Source organism: Stegodyphus dumicola, chromosome X1 (genome assembly GCF_044657685.1).
Source record: "Stegodyphus dumicola isolate Sdum_Otavi_A_Nest chromosome X1, ASM4465768v1".
NCBI classification, from domain to species: domain Eukaryota; kingdom Metazoa; phylum Arthropoda; class Arachnida; order Araneae; family Eresidae; genus Stegodyphus; species Stegodyphus dumicola.
In genome coordinates this window covers 254,206,745-254,226,232 of record NC_140780.1, presented here as the reverse complement: position 1 = coordinate 254,226,232, position 19,488 = coordinate 254,206,745, and the positions used below count along the sequence as shown (strand labels likewise).

At 30.7% G+C, this 19,488-nt stretch overlaps 1 protein-coding gene and 1 long non-coding RNA gene across 4 annotated transcripts in view; one reads left to right on the top strand and one right to left on the bottom strand.

The window, feature by feature from the left end:
* LOC118188691 (uncharacterized) overlaps positions 1–19,488 on the bottom strand; it is a 120,709-nt gene that overhangs the window by 41,384 nt on the left and 59,837 nt on the right. The window contains exon 3 of one of the 2 annotated variants that reach the window (XR_004758152.2): positions 13,745–14,256. The exons of the other annotated variant lie outside the window; for it this stretch is intronic. This is a non-coding gene — a long non-coding RNA (uncharacterized LOC118188691). Of the gene's footprint in view, positions 1–13,744; positions 14,257–19,488 lie in introns of those variants that run through there. 2 annotated transcript variants of the gene reach the window in all.
* LOC118188689 (uncharacterized) overlaps positions 1–19,488 on the top strand; it is a 51,626-nt gene that overhangs the window by 2,483 nt on the left and 29,655 nt on the right. Inside the window, exons 2-3 of one of the 2 annotated variants that reach the window (XM_085807520.1) lie at positions 11,833–11,966; positions 19,320–19,404. In XM_085807520.1, coding sequence (XP_085663646.1) covers positions 19,371–19,404 — 34 coding nt within the window. In that variant the 5' untranslated portion in view covers positions 11,833–11,966; positions 19,320–19,370. The remainder of the gene's footprint in view (positions 1–11,832; positions 11,967–19,319; positions 19,405–19,488) is intronic. The other variant, XM_035359186.2, reaches the window with a different exon arrangement.

Below are 19,488 nucleotides of genomic sequence, written 5' to 3'. Positions count from 1 at the left end.
TTAACCCCTTGCACTCTGTAGTCGCCGCTATGGCGACATTGAAGGATAATTTGATAATTCCGTTGTCGCTTCTACGGCTACATTATAAGTTTAAGTCCCTAAAACTTTAGATACAAGAACCCTTTATCTTGATAATATTAGATGCATTAGTCTTTTACTTACTTTGGGAAAATGTCTTGAAACTCTCTTCATTAATAGAATAAATTGGTATTTGAGACAGAAATGTTCTTATAATGATTCTGAGTTCGGGGTTACTCCTCGGAAGTCTGCTGAAGATGGCCTGATTCTCCTTAGTAATATCTTATAGCATGGAAAGAAAATGAAGTTTAGAACACTTCTTATTGTTCTTTATTCCAAAGGTGCTTTTGATAATGCTTGGTAGCTATCTATCTTAAAGATTCTTAAAGATCCTAGTATAACACACAATATCTATAGCCTGTTTAAAAGCTTCTCAAACGGGAGGACCGCTGAGCTTCAGCTTGGGTCCGAAGCTAAGGTTTATTTTCTGGAAAATGGCTGTCCTCAAGGCTCTGTGTCCGGACCTACTCTTTGGAACATAATAAATGATCTTTTAAGTCATCTCGACGGTTATTTAAAAATTACATTTGCAGACGACTTACTATTAAATTTTCCAAGGAAATTCCAATGAATAATATTTTTTTGAGAGTACAAGAAGAGCTGGATTTTTGTCTCCAATTGGGCGATTTCTCATGAATTCGCTTTCAGTCCTCCAAAAAGTAAAGCTATTATTGTTTTAAGAAATCTGGATGAACAAGATATTGCTCCTTTGATACTCGATGGCTTCTTATTAGAATTTATAGTGTTAAGTATCTTGGTGTCATATATGACCAAAAATTAACATGGAAAAAGCACACTGAATTCTTTTCTGACAAATGTGAAAAAATAATTAACTGGTTTCACCGTATTGCCAAAAATACTTTTGGAGTAAGGTATGATGTCAAGAAACTGGCGTATAAGCAGTGTTACCTTTGATTTCCTACGGCTGTCGTGCTTAGGGACATGTTCTTGCAAAGAAGGTTAACAAAAGAAATCTGAGAAAGTTTCAACGCAGAAATATTCGGATTATTAGTGGTTATAGAACTGAAATTATGAGGCTATTGATTTCGAAATTGAATTTAAGAATAATATTTTGGAAGCATTGGCAACTGATACTTTGGAAGACTGCATAAATGGAAGTATCGCCTTTCCGATCTTCCTCATCCAGCTATTTTAGAACCCATTTGCGATTATAAAGAGACTTCATATGGTTTTCTTCATAGATGGCAGCAAAATGAACAACAAGGTTGGCCTTGCGTATGTCCTTTTTGAAGAAAAATCTGAGGTATGTTATTTTAAAAAACCGTACACGCAATGAATGCACATTTTTTCAAGCAGAGCTTCATTGTATTTATCTTGTCGTCAAATGGATCAAGGATAATGGTACAGCATCCTCAAAGCACCTTATTTGTTCTGATTCTCTTTATTCTTTTCACCTTTTGAACAGTATTAGTACCATAATAGTGAAAAGTGTTCCGCTTAGTTTCAGCAGTACCCACCATGCACCTTCTTTTCATGTTCTGGTCTTTATTTCCATGTTCCTCGTTTCGTGGCCAATCCCCAGAGGACACAGTACTAAGCTCCTTATTGATATTTATTCATATATTTATTTTTAATTCCATCGACGGGATCCAACAGGCTGAAAAGCACCTAACGCAATGGACTAGCTGTTCCGTCGATGGCGAAAAGAAAGAACGTATTATTAGCAGCGATAAATTAGTGTAACTGTTAGTTCGCTTAGAAATAAGAGGCTTGATATCCGCTTTGCTTATGTGCGTGCTCATTATGGATTTTATGAAAATGAAAGAGCTGATTTCTTAGCTAAAGATTCCTTAAATTTACCCATAGATATCAATATTAGGATTCCAAAGAGCTATTGGAAGTTCTTTCATTATAAGAAACTTTTAGCTAAGTGGAATGAGAAATATATTTTATCTTGTAATGTTGAGGGTACCAAAAAGTACCGTGTTGCACATCTGTGGTGTACGGGGAGATTATATGTGTTCAAAAAAAATGAAGATAAGTAGATTACTTCGTTGTTGCTCCTGCGGAGACATTGTGAGCTAAGTTGTTAACTCTGTTGTCCTTGTAGATATACGAGTAATATTATAAACTGATTAGATAAAGATAATATCAGAAATTGATCGAAGTGCAAAGGGTTAATAAATGTGCATGAGTATTAGTATAAATATTTATTATACTAAATAATGCATATAATTATAAAATTAGTAATTTATATAATTTTACCGTAATAGTATATAACGCAACGCGTAATTGTATATAATAATTATACATATTTATTCTATTATGTGTATATTATCTGACTATGTAGTTATCAACAGAAATACAGGCTATCTCATTCAATAATTCTAATTTCGGCGACTCTTAACATTAGCATTTATTGACCGGCAAGGCGTATATATAGGGCCTAAAATATTTTTAAGAAAGTATATATACATGCATTTTGAAATATGTCCAAAAAATTAAGGCAATGTATTAAAAGTAATTAAATTTAGGTATAAATTATCAGGGGCATGTTGGCATTAATTTCAAGAAAATACCTCTTTCTAATACCAGATCTGGGAAATTTGGGCTTTCTTGGGAAAACCCTTTGCCGGCCAGAGGGTTAAAAGAATTGCTGCTTATAAAATATATTTAAGTTCAAACATTGCATATAAAGAGAATGAATTTGAAGTTATACATAAACGTAAATGTGCATATTCATGTCATATCCTCACATTCTTACCTATATGTGGCTTCAAAAGAGCTTCGGTATCCCCCCTTCCGGTTAAAGTATCAAACAGACACTATATACTGTTGGGAAAAACAGCATTGATTTTTATTGCGATTGCGAAAATGGACGTGCTTTATCTAAATGAGGCTGAGCACGTGTTACCTGCAAGTATTACGCGTAATGCTCAATGCTGTTTGACCTGTCTAATATTCACATTTCTCGCTGATAAGTAGAAATATGTCGTCTTACGTATTAGGAAACGAACCGTGTCTAGGTAACCGCGCGGAACTTCGTCGTTCTCATTGACCGGCATCGGTCTTAAGGTCAACACATTTTATAAAGGATGCCTTTTTTTAAATACGATTTTATCATAACTCTGGATTACATGCATACCTTGTTTATTTTCCTGTAAAATATTTTCTATTCTATATTTAAAAAATAATTCTTTTCTCCCCTCTAATTCGGCATAATCGGATTAATCTTTTGCATTTCTAACAAAACTATATATTCTTTTAAATCCTTCTTATGTAATGAATTTTTTTTTTCAGTAAACACTTCAGAAACTTGTTGAAATGATAAAGAAAAGACTTACTTTTTTGTTTAACCATAAAACATTTTTTTGTATTTACTTCACATATTATAGAGTCAATGGGTATTCTTTGGTGGCATAAAACGTTGACCCTACGTCAAAGACGAAGTAGCGAATTCTCGCTGTCTTTAAGTATAAATACTGCAGAAGAAAGGTTTAAATAACCTTTTTATTTAAGATAAATTAAAACAAATGCACACACTTCGTGCTCACAAATCACCACCACTTGTGGCTACATAAATTAACCGAAAATAAAAATGTAAAAAATCACTAGTAAATTAAGATACAGATATTTAATGACTGGCTCCCTAGCTTAATAAACTTTAAATCGGCTGCACACAGCAGAGGCGAGCCGAGGAATATCAGTATAAACTGAAAGGTGTCTAACACCGGCTAAGAGAGCTAAATCCAAACACGCAGCATAAACTCGGAACTAAGTCCACTACTACTCTTTTCGAACTCTTGAAACTCAGCTTAAATACTGCTTCTGACACACGTTTAAATTTGAATGCTAACAAAATTTACATTCCGGTAGGAGACTGAAATCAGAAGGGAAAGAAAAGGAAAACTAAAAATAACTGATTAGAATAAAATAAATCCTTACAATATTCAGATAAATTATTAAATATTATAGTTGTTTTCGTTATTTAATTACTGTTTGTTGTAACTGTTTAGATTAATTGTTTATGTACTTTCCCGTTTTATAAACAATTTGCCACAGAGATTTAAAAATAAGTCTGAATTGGTTTTAGGGTTCAGACAATATTTATGTTTTGCCATATCTCCTTTACACTTTTGAGCAGTTTCATTATTAGTTTTTTTTTAAATATTACAGCATTGTTTTTAGATAATTACTATAGTCATAATTTTATTTTAGCTGAAAGCTTACTCTTCGATTCATCCTCTCCTCTCGTTTTGATTGCACACACTTAGACTCTGCAACGTCTTTACACTGTCTTTAATGCATTCACAATAAATAAAGTTTAATTAAAAATATCTCAAATATGCATTTCATCTGTATTTGGACTCTTTTTCCACTGCTTATATGGCTTACTCATTTTTCTGGGTATTAAAATAGTACGTTAATACTATTAAACTACCAAATTACCAAAGTAATTGTAAGAAACTGCAGGAGACGTTTCCTGAAAAGAGATGTAGCATAAACGAGGGCAAAAATTTGAAATAAAAATATTTATTAACAAGTCGACCTGCCAGTTGCACAAACTCAAAATTCATCAGGAACAAAACCTCCGCCACCTTACAATTAGACAAACAACTGTAAACACAAATTCAAGTTCAAATGAATCTAGAATACAAAAGTAGCAAAACCTAGTCTTAACTTCGGCTTCTTCTGACTAATAGTACGTGAAGAAATCGACTAGAAGAAACTTTTGCCAGCTTGCTAAATTTGCAACAGCGTAAAATTTAGAGTAGAATAACGGCCAGTCTACGCCATCAGATCCTCTCTAAAATACTTTAGATTTTCAATTTTACTTATGGTTTAAATTCATTTGCATTATGATGGAAGCTGACAAAAGAAGTTATAGAAAAGTCAAATAATAAGACAACTGGATTAATTAAGATGAGACTTTACAAAGCACATTGTCCATGGAATTATTCAAATAAATGTTGTGATTTTATCAAACCATGTGATTGCTATATCACAACTACTATATGTATATTATAATAGTTGTGTATTATATACAACTATTATATGTATATTATAAAAGGGGTGTATTATAAACAACTATTATATGTATATTTATGTAATATATTAAATGTTTTGCTAGAATGCCGAAAAATTTAGTTTATATTTTAACATAAACACAATATACGTATATTGTCATTAATTGCTATAAAATGCTGTCGGTGTTTTTATTTTTTTGTGGCATTCATTTCGTACTTGATTGTAAGCTTTATTCTAGCATGATTTTTATAACATTTTTAAATAAGGGCAACCAGAATAAAAACCACCGTTATTTTTCCATCTAAATGAATGCCATTAAAACATTTTCAAATTCATATTCTTTTACTAAAGCTTAAGACCTACATTTCAAGGCATTATTATTATTTTTTTTTTCAAAATAAAAGTACCTACTTGTTCAGTTTTTTAAATCATTGACTTCAAATAGTTATTTCGATACTCGCTTATAAATTTTGTGGAAACATTTTTTCAGGAAAATGCTATTCACTTCCTCTTGTTTCAGTCGTTATATTTAAATTTGCACAGGTTCACGAGAGGTAAAAACGTATGCTGCATTATCCCAATTCAGATACCAGTTTAGCCGGTACTCTTTCAGCTTGTCTCAGCATGCTATTCTACTGACCCATTACTCTTCCTTTCTGAAAATTTGACTTTCGTGTCACATTTAGAGGCAATGCTATCCAGTTTAATAATGAAAATAAGATGAATTTTAATGAAAAAGAATTTTACTTCTTAATATGCATATCAGCATGTGGCGCTACCGGCAATTTTAGAACCTCATTAAATCCATGTGACCATCCTATTGTGATTAAATAAAAGATAATATATAATCTCGAAAACGAGTTTTCTCATAGTGTCTATGAAAGGGTAATTTTCATTTAGTTGAATTTTGGTACCTTGATCTCTTTAAACCTGGAATTAAAACTACAGGCTTATGTAGCATTCTTTTATTGGTAGAAATTAAGGTGCAACTGAGAGGAAAGAAATTTTGTAGCATTTTATTTGAGGTATTATAGGGACAAAAACATAAAGCCATCCAAAACGTTGAAGAGAAAAATTAGGAAATTCAATATTATTTTAAGCTATAAAAAAGTAAATTTTTTAATTAATTTTTTTAATGGATAGTGCATGTTTTATAGTCATTCATTTATTGCATTCTTCTTCTGAGTTTAGTGTAAGTCTTACACAACAGTGTATTGTCCTTATAGATGTTTTATATAAAGAATATGTGCCATTGGAAAATTCTCCAGTTCCTTTTTAGGATGTTATTGGAAGTTAACTTCTCAGTTCTGTTTACGTAATGAATGACAATTTTGTTTTATTTGGGATGATTAGACATTATTTGGATGAAAGACATTATTGAAATTTTTACAGTATATCTCTTATTGTTATAAAATGCTTAACCTTTCAATTCTGGAAGCTTGTTCTAGTTTAATGTTGAAAAAAGGAATTTCAAAAAAAGGTGTCATTGAATAACTTACCCTAAATTGCATTTTTAAGTAATTATTTTCAGTCTGAACATTTTACATTCTCATAATTGAGATTTTAATGTAAATCTTAATTATGAGTATGTAAAATGTTTACGAAACAATCGAAGTGACTTTCAAGTAACAATCGAATCAATTGTTATCAAAGAACAATCGAAGTAAAACAAGGTGAAATTAAGGAAAGATTAAGAGTATAATCTGCTACTTAAAATAAACGAGAAAGAAAGTTATGGCGGTTTTTAGTGCAGATATTCATTAAGTTTTCAATCTGTCTAATTTAAATTTTCTATAATATTTCTGAAGTTTCTTTGTGAGTGCTACATATGGTTTTATACGTAAAGCCTCTTTTTTATCATTAAATGTTTTAATGTAATTATATCATTATTTGAATTTTTCAGTAATTCTTCTTCATTTTAATACAGAATTATAGATATGCACCAAATCTTATAATAATCATGAACTTTATTTATTAAAATTCCTTTGTGCATTATGAATCTATGCTGATTCTTAAATATGATAAATTCATTTCAGCCTTTTGTAACTATGAGTATTGTAAAAATAGATATAAATTAACAATATCAGTGTTTTGTCTGTGTCTTTATGCTTGATTCTGAAATTGTGAGAATGTCTGATGACAAATATTATGAATACGCAGTGTATGATATTTTATTTAATAATCTAATAATTTTATGCGTATGATAATAACCATCATTAATATATCACAAGAACTAACCCCATGTAAAAACATTCTGTTTGGCTATTCTCTTTATTGATACAGAATCATAGGACACATAGCTAAATATTTGCTTCTTTTGTAAAGTTCACGTTAGTTAATAGAGTAGATGTTATTGTTATTAAAACGAGAATTGTATATAAAACAAGCATTTTCAGAAATATTAATGCACAACCACACATGAAAAGTTATATATATGTTAAATTTTTGAAAATTATTTCTTGTAGGACACATTAAAAAAGGGCATCTAATAATTTCGGCGACATTATGAAATGTAGCCAGTTTTTACCGTATGGATGTTTTTCTCTTTAACTTTGCCTTTAATCTTATTCCAGAACCATTTCCTTTCCCTCCACTTCTCTCGAAGAGGTTAGGTGCTTATCTGGAGTCTAACCTCTTCTCCCCACCCTCTCTGAATGGAACACCGGTATTTGGAAGAGCCTTACTATTTGTTTTCTGCTGTATCAATCTGTCTTTTAGTATTTTGTCTGTTTTTATTTTGTAATGAATGAGAAAATTTTGCCTAATTTACGTTGCTTAGTTTATCACTCAAAGAAATGCACACCATACAATTTGTTTTGATTATAAAAATATAATATTAGAGTCTACGATTATAGAGGAAAGAAACTTACGAACTGAAATCTAAAACTGTGTTTTTTGATTGCAAGTATATTATACATGTTACATACCTTGGTTAAAAGCAGTTATTCATATATTAGTTTCAAGTAATTCAAGTTGAAGCGATTTTAATTATCCATGGTAATTTATACATAATTTGTTGGGTTGCGCCATTAAATTTCATTGTATTTCGTTTCGAAATGTCATCTTATAAATTTTTAGCACTAATGTACAGTTTTCAAAATACGAAGCAAGCGAAATTTTTTAATAGCATTTCCGGAAGGTCACTTACCTTCCGGAAAAGAGGAAACCCAGAGAGGGAAAAAAAAAGTTTCTTCTTCAATTTTTATGTAAGTTGCGTAAAATCGGGTTATGAGAACAAGCATTTGTGCTGTATGCAAAATGCCGTGTGCTAAAATCCATTTTACTATGTTTAACTGATAGAGTTTTAACTGATAGATGTAATATTTTAAATTGCTAAGTAAACAGGAAGCATTAAAAGATTTTCACTAGATGATTTTTTATTGATTGAATGCAGTTTTTTCATTGATTGTTAATCGGATAATTTTTTTTGATTGAATGCAATTTTCCTTGGAATTTTCTACAATTTATTTTCAAACCTCTAGCAACTGACAAAGAAATATTCTTCTGGAAGTGTTAGCTTTCAGTAATGTTTTGCACAGATGTGAGATGTTGCAGAAATGAGAATAAGTGCATACGATCATAATAAATACCTAATTAAACATTTTGTTTGTTTACTTCAATTAATAATTCAATCATTAAATCATTGAAATATTTATCGATTAATAAATTTTTGAATTGCATCTTATACTTTATAATGTATGGAATCATAATGCTAGAACTATTTCGTAAGTAACATATATGAAATGAGTAGCATGAACTAGCATCCTCTGAAGTAAGCTCTATATGACAAATGTAGGAAAATAAACGAAACTGCACTTTTAAAAGATAAAACAACATAAAAATACTCCTTTAAGTATTCATGCATTTTCATACAATGTACATAAAATAATATTTTAAATGCGTGCAAGAAATCTTACGTGATGACAGGTATATTCGCTTATTTTGCTAATGAAATAACTGGACTGAATTAATTTTTGGTATCTCCTTGTATATATCCATTTGTTTCATAGGAAACTTTAATAAACGTATACTACTGATGTTATTCTAAGCCTAAAATAGCATATTAAATAGTTTTTGCTGAAAATTTTACACTTGTAAAATTTGAGATTTTTTTAGTCTCTACAGTTTATCCGGCAGTTTCTTAAACGATTTTGATGAATTTATAGCTTATTTAATGCCAAAGAATTGCAAATAGAAAATTTTTAAATGGTATATTACCTATACTATTATTAGAGTATTATTAGTATGATCCGATAACTACTAAGAGGCCAGTTTGTAATCTCTTTAATAAAAAATAATGAGATTATTATGCAATTTTTTCTGATAATTTGCGGTTATCCTAAATACTACTTAGTAACTGAAATTATGAAGAGTTAGGTATTATTATTATTACTTTTTTTTTACTTTTGAAAGACTGAACCCTTATTCTATTTTCTGCTTTTCACTGTTGGAAAATAAAGCACCTGTTCATGCATTAAACTGTTTTCCTTTCTTATGTTGGATCATGATAGTAAAGTACTAAGCTTTATCGCAACAGAGGTTGAGCAAAATTCGAACAAAACGAGAATTTATCACCTTAGGACATATTTCAGCCTAAAAGTGGTGAAAGTTATTGATTTCGATTGACCATAAAACCCTTTTCCTCTTCCGGAGACAAATATCTGCAGGTTTCAGGGTTAACTCCAACTGGTTTTGGAAAATATTCTAGTGAAAACTAGTGCACGGGAAAATGAAACAACTTGTAAATGAACAAAACGAAGGCACAACTTTTTTATTCATTTAAGACAATAGGCGTTTATTGAAGGGTTATTTGTCTTTTTTACACCATCGATTATGAAATAAGGGTAAATAAAACAAATCATGGACTTATCAGAATTTCAAATTTACTAGAATTAGATCATCAGTAATAATGTTTTTTACTACGGCGTTAAAAAATAAAATTTCAAAAGTACGCAATAGAATTTAGTTCAATTTATTGTCCATAATTGCACTAGAAATGTTGCGGTGGTAGAAAGATGCACATGGGTCTTCGGATTGCACGTAAATACAAAATCAGTAATAAAGTGGTTAAGATATATGTGGGATTTGGAAGGATATGTAATTGTTTTAAGCTGGATGTAAGAAATATTCTAAGATTTTTTTAATATTATTTTTTTCGAAATGTACTCTATCATTTCTAATCTAATTCAGTCCTTCGACGAATTATAGATTGATAGAAGAGTATAAACCTTCATTATATAAATAATGGAGAAAGTTAAGTAAAAAGTAATATTCCAACAGTACGTTAATCCGCATACAAAAAATTCGTGTATCTAACTGCTGTGCAGCAATAATTTACTTCATGCAAATTACTACATGTAACACATTAATGGAAATTCTAGAAGGATGGTAATGAATTCCCTTTTCTATTCGGAAGGAACTTCAGTTATGATGTAGCGAATTACTGCCTATGTAACTTTAAAACAAAAACAAGAAAAAAAAATTCTCAATACAGAGCAAAATTTATAGTTATGGTAATTCTATAAAATCGAATCTTTTTTTTTTATTTGATAATCTGGCATAATTTATTCTTGATAACTGCTGTAGTATATTACAAATTTTTTCTTTAATCGAGCGATCTAGTTCCGGATAAAAATAATGAATTGAACCAACAATATAAAACACAAGAAAAATATTTATATTTAAAAAAAAACTGCAAGAAATTTGACAAAATGTTTAATTATGTCTTAAGTTATTTACGATTTTAATGTTAAGAAATTTTAGAAGAAGACTGGAAGTATTGTTCAGAATGAATGCACATATTTTCTCAGATTTATTAGTATCATTTAATGTGTTAAATTCTAGTAGAATGCATGAGGTATTCTTCCTAACTGAGGTAGCTTTGCCAGCCGGTTATTTTGAAATCTTACTTTCTATTTTTTTTCGGGGAGGGGTGGAATGGATATTCTAATTTCATCGAGAATCAAACAGAAATCCCTTTAAAAGGTTTTTGAAATATTGCTAGAAAAGGAATTTTATATGATGAATCGTGATCATGTTAATTATACTATATAATATGTATCGCAGAATTCCCAGAGATTCCCAGATTCTTAGAGGCATGTTGAAATGCGTATCTTACATATACATGTGGTATGCGCAGAAGATTAACGTTACTGCAATGTTTTCCAGTTTTCCTAAAACATATGAACACTGTTATAGGATGGAGTTCATAAACGTTATTATCAATTAAGCAAAAATGACGACTAACTGACTTCGATTTGCTTTCCTTATTCAAAATTCGAAGATAAAATGACAAGAAATAATGTCTAACTTTTGCCATTTTGACGACATTATGACAAATTCAAGAAAATCATAAAAAGTAACAATTGTTTTAATAGTGACAAAAATAACTAACTCTATAAAAATAAATAAATAAATTTCATTTGAGCTAGAGGTGAAATTAGCGCATACATATATTTTTTATTTTTGCATTGTTGCGTAACAAATTACAATCAACGAATACAAATAATTAGTTAATGTTCTTCCTAAGATGGATGATAAAATTATGTAAAGTTCCCATTAACAAATATATTAATGTTAAAATATTAAACAAATCAAAGAAATATTGTGGATCAATGTGCAAATAACTAAATAACACATTAGTTCAAATTTCATCAGAATTTTAGCATATTTTATTAAGCAAGTGGTGTTAACATTCTTGATATTGCATAAAGCGTAACGATTTATCTCTATCTCAAGTCCATTTTGACACTTTTGTTATTACAGAATGCCCATCTCCAAGTTTATTCTCAACAATCTGGAAGTTTAATTTTGGGTAGATGACGCATTCTTCAAGAGTAGACCTTCTTCCTTGAAAATACTTTTTAATTCAGTTTTGCGTAACAAAAGAGGAATTAAAGGTCAGTAATTAGTTCTGGTACATAAAATAACGTACATAAAATATTGCGTATTTTAAACCCAGCCAGATGTATGTAACTTTTATATGGAAATGAGTTATTTCAGATTAATAGAGTAAACTACAGCTAGGAGAAAGTCAATCAAATGCATACAAATAAGGTTAATTATAAAACCTACCGACCTTGAAATCGTGTTTTCTAAAGTCTGATTTTTGTTTTTTGTTTAAGGTAGTAAAGAGTCTTCGGTATTTCCGATGCAACTATAATTAAAAACTGTACTTATTGTCTACATTTATGTACAGACACACATTTATCAGATGTGGTAATTTACGCAGTGTCCTTCAGATCTTCGGCATTCAGCAAAATTTTGTTTTCGACTGAAGACTTCTGCTATATTAAAAACATTTAAAAGCAGTTCTCATGTATCCAGATAGACGGTTTATTTTTTAAACATTTTTCGTACATGTACTGTGTTTTATAGCTTTATGCAAGTCATTATAGCTTGAAATATTTTAATGCTTTATATTTGAAGTTTTCATAAAGTTTCTAACCTGATAGTTTGAAACAAGAGCGCAATTTGTTTTTTTCTCTTTCAGTACGCTTTCTGAGCTTAGTCGCCTAAGATCAGACAGTCGCCTAAGGTCTACTCTATATTCTCTCTCCTTTCAGCATGCCTTAGTCGTGTAACGGTAGCACACTCGGCGCGTATTCAAGAGGTTCAGGTTCGAGTCATGGCGAAGATCTTGCACATTTTTCACATTTCGTGTTTCAAAATAACCTAATAACGCTACAGTGACGCCCGAACTAAAAGGTGGTGGATGATAATTCGTCACCACCTGGATTTGGCGATTGGGTCCCCTAATCCCCAATCACCCTTTAAGAGGGAGTATATAAGGTATTTTCTCCCTCCTCCCAGTATGCCTTCGGGGTGTAACAGTAGCACACTCGGTGCATAAAATTTCATGGAAGTTAGCTGAAAAAATGGGTATAGAGAACACATTTCTTTAATACACTAAAACGAAAGAGTTAAGATAACGGTAACAGATGAAACACCAGACGAAGGAAGTAACTTGACATGTGGAAAATTATTTAAAATACAAACTTACAGTGTTCTTGACCTTCTATTGTCTTAGATTGGCATTATCAAAAAATAAAACTGTTTGTGACTTTTTTTGTTTTCTTTATGGTTCATCTTTACAGTGTACGGGTGTTGCTGATTTAAAAAATATCTCGCTGTTAAATATAACAAATATAAAAAAAATATAAATTCACATGTGAAAATTAAGGTAAATTAAGGTATTTGAGCTTATTATTATTGTAACGACTATTTATTATTGCATTTATTATTGTAACGACTCTTATATCAAAATATAGAAATTTCCATGTTCTCTTAATATTGTAAATACGCTCTTCAAAAGTTTGGTTTAAACTGAGTCTTAACTAAATATCAGTGTCACTCTTTGAATATTTCTAACTATTCCTGTTTCTATTGCCTTGTGGGAGAGAAGTTTTAGTAAGTTGAAATTAATAAAATATTATTTAAAATCAACTATCGGATAAGAATGATAACCCAATCTTTCTATTATTTCAGAGAATACAACATAGTTAAAATATTAATTATGATAATATAATTAATGAATTTGTTGAAATGAAAGCCAGAAAAGTGCAATCAAAGTAAATCTTATTAAAATCTATTATAATGCATTTATTTTATTATTTTACCAAATTTAATTCATTAACGGACATAAATGCAAATTCTTGCGCAGGGCACAGAAATGGGCAATTACGATGCTGATTACAACAGTTGTATGAGACCATGTAAGCCATTTTCTAAAAATTTATGAGCACTTTTATGCACCCTCGCAAAACGTTAAGATGAAAGAATGTAACATTCGATTTCTGAAAGTAAGTAATGAAATGATAGAAGTGGATAGTTTTTTTAAAAACTTTCAGTAAGTACAAAAGATGACCCATTGTTTCAATTTTATTATCGAATACAACTAACCACCTTGTGGCAGTTACTAGAAAGGGCCTTCAAAGAAATCTGGGGCAACTATGTATACTTATTCGAACAGCATGCAATTGAATAAGTAAGAGACCTTGACAAATATAGTTTTGGACCTCTTTTCAGAGATTTGTGAGCTTCTTAACACAATACCTGTTCAATTAATTTGTAAGTGCATAGCCGCAAACGTCCTTGGACTTCCATAATAACAGCGCTCCAAGAAATGTTAACCAGATTGCAAATGCGTCACAACGTATCTGACACATTTTAAGAATGCTTGGGCGGAACCTGGAAAAAAGTATTACTTTGTTGTTTTTATTTTTAGTAGGTATATTTTAATGCTTACTGCTGGCAAATAAGAGCAAGAAAATAATAAAAATGTTTATTATGTTACTTTTTTTTATTGAGGTTTAAATGAACACTGTTAATTTTAAATTAAAAAAAATTATGAACTTAGTAATTTTTAGTCCCATAATTATTTTATTACTTGCTAATATTTATTGAATAAAGACTACTTAACTTACATAATGACTCACTAGTGTCAGAGTTAGTATAATTATTCTTTGCTTCTTACTGTAGTTTTCAACACAATGAAAATTTAGTTGCTGCGCATTTGAGTCAAGGGTTGGAAAGGTTTTAGAGTCAGAATATCTGTCAGCCTCACATTAGCATCTTCCTAACCAGCGTTTATAATACGCACCGTAAATTATCTTGAACCAGCTGAAATAGTCTAATTTGTGTGTAGTCTCATACTACATTATTGGCCCACCAGCGGCCGAGCGGTAAAATCGCTGAACACTGGTAGTTTGGTCCGAGGTTCGAATCCCGCGAACGGGCTGGCTGCATGGGCGTTTTCGTGGTTTTCCCCATGTGTAACGTGTATACGAGCCAGTTTCCCTTAGAAAGTCCTCCACGAAAGGCATCCCTCCCCTTAGGCAGATAGCCCTAGTGTGCTTTGCCGTATTCTCAATACACCAACACCATACTACATTATTTACACTGAAATTAATTTCATCTTATGTTAAATACCCCCAAGTAGTGTCTGAAGTACAAGTAATGCCTTCTGTTCATTTAAAAGTTTAACAAAAAGTTATTCTAACCGTCTTACGTGTTGATCATTGCTTCTAACTAAAGTGATCACTCGCTTCCCAGAGTAGTAGGGTCTGCAGGACATTCAGATAAGCTTCTAAACGCAGCAGAAACCTACAAGATTGCTAACACTTAAGAGCGTTCGACCTGGGTTCATATCTGGGCCCCTAACGGGCTGGCTGCATAAGGATTTTTCCTAGTTTTCTTTATATACAATATAAATAAGACAAACTTTCTGTTGAAAAGTCTTCAGAGAAGTCATCTTTCCCTTACGTAATCAATTAATCCACCAACCTTTTATATCTTTATATATTCCGTTCCTGTAATAAGGCTATAAACTGCTAAATTTTCTACTTTGAATTGTGGTTCAATCTCTTTCATAAAGCTTCAATTAATTTAGGTAAAAAAAGAATTCCCGAAAGACTTTTTTTTTTCAGTCATTGAATGGAAAAATTGATTTCCTGCTTCAACTAAGTTACTTTTAAATCACGTTTTTCATTGACTGCTAACCTGCATTTTACTAAATTGCAAAAAAATATGAGGAGAAATACTTATAATAGCATAGATTTCAACAATGGGTGAAACGATAAAAATTGGCGTCACTCCATTTGAAAATCCGGAAGTATATGCACAAATACCAGTATTCGTAAACTTTACAAATAGTGGACAAATAAATGAGTACAGATTTTTTTTCTTATAACCAAAGATTTGCAGAATCAGTTCAGGAAATGATTTTGACGGCCTTGTTGAGATACTTGCGGCCCGAAAATAAAAGGCGGAGTAGCTAACCACACCCTTAAGTATTAGAATTACCTTCACCGATAATATGGTAATATCTTCCCTCGGGTTCATAGGTCCATAGGTATTTCTAGGCATAACGAAACGTACCATGTTTAACCTTCATAAGTGAGACGGATACCTATTTGATAATTTATGGAACAATGGGAAGTTTTGGTAGCATATTTTATAAACCCTAGCCATCTTTTCATACTGTGTTAAATTTTTTCATATTCTTTGAAATTTGTAATGTAATTTTTATAGTTACGTGTTTCCTCCTTTTATCTGATAGCTGAAGTGTAGAGTTATTTACGGAAAAGTGGAAAACATTTCAATAAAGTGTGTTTCTTAGAAATTAAGTGAGTAACGTATCAGAGACATTTTTTTTCAGAATCATCTAATAAAAATAGTTACTGTTTTTGTAGATTTATATTATATTTTCAAATGATCTGTTTCTCAAATAAAACAGCATGTGTGAACTAGTTAATTCAACACTTACATAAGAAAGAAATTTTTAGACTACCTGGGATATAAGCACTGATCACGAAAGATACAGATAGTTTTTTATAAGATATCTTTGCCGATTTTCTTATTTCTAAACATTCTAAGAAAATAACTTATATTATAATAAATTAAGAAAACATAATGTGACAATTAAAGATAACGTATGAAGACAAATAATAAAAAACGTTGATTGGAAGGTAAATAAAGGAAAATGACCAATATACGGTCATCTGCATTGAAGAGTGCATTATTCTGAATTTTTAGAATGATGGTTTAGTAACATCCAGCGCTCTTGAATTACTAACAATACTTTGTAATATCACAAAATTGTTAAATGAAAACTCATAACTGTTATCGTTACGAACTTTGAAACTCATAACTGTCATCATTACGAAATCTGATCTAATACAACTGCTAAATTACAGCTATATTCTTTTCATAAAATTTTATTTTTGAAGAATATGCTAAATTCCCTATTTATTTGTGTATGTGTGGGTTTTTCATTTAATTAGGTGTCATTCCTTAATTACAGGACGGATCGGAAATGAATGGAAGAAGTATAAAAAAATTTTCTATTTCGGGAATGGAAATAGCACATTTCATCTTGGCAGATAAGTTATGTTAATGTTATCTGCGATTTAAGAGCAACGATCTCCTTTTTCTGTGACTAAAGGCTATACACCAACCGGAATTCACAAATAAATGGACTTTCGCCACAAACATATGGAATAGCTTGGGAAAACAACGCTTCTCTTCGAATGAAGAAGTTAAATATCTGCAATCTGCAGAGGGTTTATAATGCAGAGGGTCCGAAAGAAAGCGGATTAGTATGAACAAAACTTTAAAAATGGCGCTACGATGGTAGATGTATTTCGAGAATCTCGGTTTTTATGCTGAAAATCTAATAGGTGTAGTTTCTCTCTCTCTACATATGTTACTTTATTGTCTATCTAGACATGTAGTTTCATAATGTGTATGTTCTGTTTGTTTAAATTTTGAATAATTTGTAGCAATAATTTGAAAAATAATTTGTGAACATTACTTTTTGATCTTTTCTCGCACATCTTCTTAAAAGAATAATAAATCAGAAAGCAATTTATTTTATGAGTTTCTTACATCATCGCGACATTAGAAAATAAAATTAGGTTTTTAATATATGATCATAAAATTCATAAAATCTGGAAGGGGAAAAATCAAACGGTTGTGTGTATTAAGCGGGTTTTGCTCAAAAATCAGGTCAAACGAGTGGATTTAATGGAGTGTGATTTGCATAAAAATGAATAAATAAAAATAAATAAATAAATAAATAAAATAGAAATTTTTTGAGAGCGGGAAGAAGAAATTTTTAGTTCAAAATTTCATCCGTAGAGGGTTCTGTATCTCATCGACAGCAGCAATCACAGTCAGGAAAGTACTAAAAACGATACTGGATAATTTCATGTCTTGGCAGAAATACTAAATAATAATATTTAAAAATACGTATATATTCACCGATATATTTACCGATGTTATTCACCGATAATATGGTAATATTTTCCCTTGGGTCCATAGGTCCATGGGTATTTCGAGGCATAATGAAACGTATCGTGTTTAACCTACACAAGTGAGACGGATATCCATTTGATAATTTATGGAACAATGGGAAGTTTTGGTAGCATACTTTATAAACCCTAGCATACCCTAGCATTTTATAAACCCTAACTATTTCATTATATGTTAATTTTTTTCCTATTCTTTGAACTTTCTAATGTAATTTTTATAGTTACGTGTTTCCTCCTTTTATCTGATAGTTGAAGTGTAGAGTTATTTACAGAAAAGTGGAAAACATTTCAACAGTGTTTCTTTGAAATTAAGTGAGTAACGTATCAGAGATTTTTTTTTCAGAATCATCCAATAAAAATAGTTACTGTTTTTTTAGATTTATATTATATTTTCGAATGATCACAAAGTGAATCGTTATTCTGATTGTGATTGTTACTACAGGCCAGCGCTTTCTATCAATTTAAATGTGAACTAATTAAAAAAAATGCTTGCGATTTTATTTCAGTGCAAAACAACTTTCCATTAGTTCAATTTTCCTAAACATAAAATCTTTACGTATTTCTGGATAACATTAGATTCAGAACGTATACCTTTACTTTTCCTATTTATAAACTCTAGTTTGTATGTTTATTATATATTTAATAGTAAGACTATCTTACATACTTTGTAATACAGTATTGACATAGAGAAGTTAATGCTCAGTGTGCATGGAATCAGACCATGAATCACATTCTTTAAATGAGCATAGTGCAATGACCTGAATGCAACTATAAAATTCAGTGGTTTTCCAACTAATAAGATGAATAGCACATGTAGTGGCTGGATTAATTTAACTGACGGTCCTTGTTTACTAAGTTTCCTTAAATTATTGATTACTTTTTCATACATTTCTGATTACATTTTTTACAGGCTTTAACTTTTACAGGCTATAAAATGGATATCTTTATTAGAAAATCTCATATATTCCTTCACCCGTAATTTACATAAAATTGCTCATAAATTTTCAGTATGTAAAATGTCCATTCAATGTTTAAACTTCTCTCTAAAATTTTCTGTCACTTCAGAAAGCATGGATAAGATATATTTCATGGATAAAAGTACTGCAACAGAGGCCAGATCTTATCTGGAACATAAGTGAATCTAAGAGCATTGCGAAATAGCAATGTTATGTGATTATAAATGCCATTTTCTGACTTTATGGAATGTTTTACATTTATAGATGAACTAGAAATAAGCAGATCGAATTAGCAGAGTAAAACATATCAGTATAAATTTATGACTGCTTTAAAAAAGTTTTAGAACTGCAAAACTGAAATGATGATGCTTTGTTTGTGCGTGAACAGCAATGATTGCTTATTTGCTTACCAATAACTATGATTAATTTATACGAGTGATAATGGCCACGAATTTGAATAATTATAACCTTGGTATTTTTACAGGTTGCGGAGTCTGGACGTCCAGTGACAAGGTGACCTGTCTGAAAAATAATTATGCCGAAAAATAGGGCAGTGCCGTTTCTAATTAGTAAGTCTCTACATCTATTATTTTACGTTAAATATATGCCCATTTAAAAAATTTCTCCGTGACACGAGTGTATAGGAAACAGAG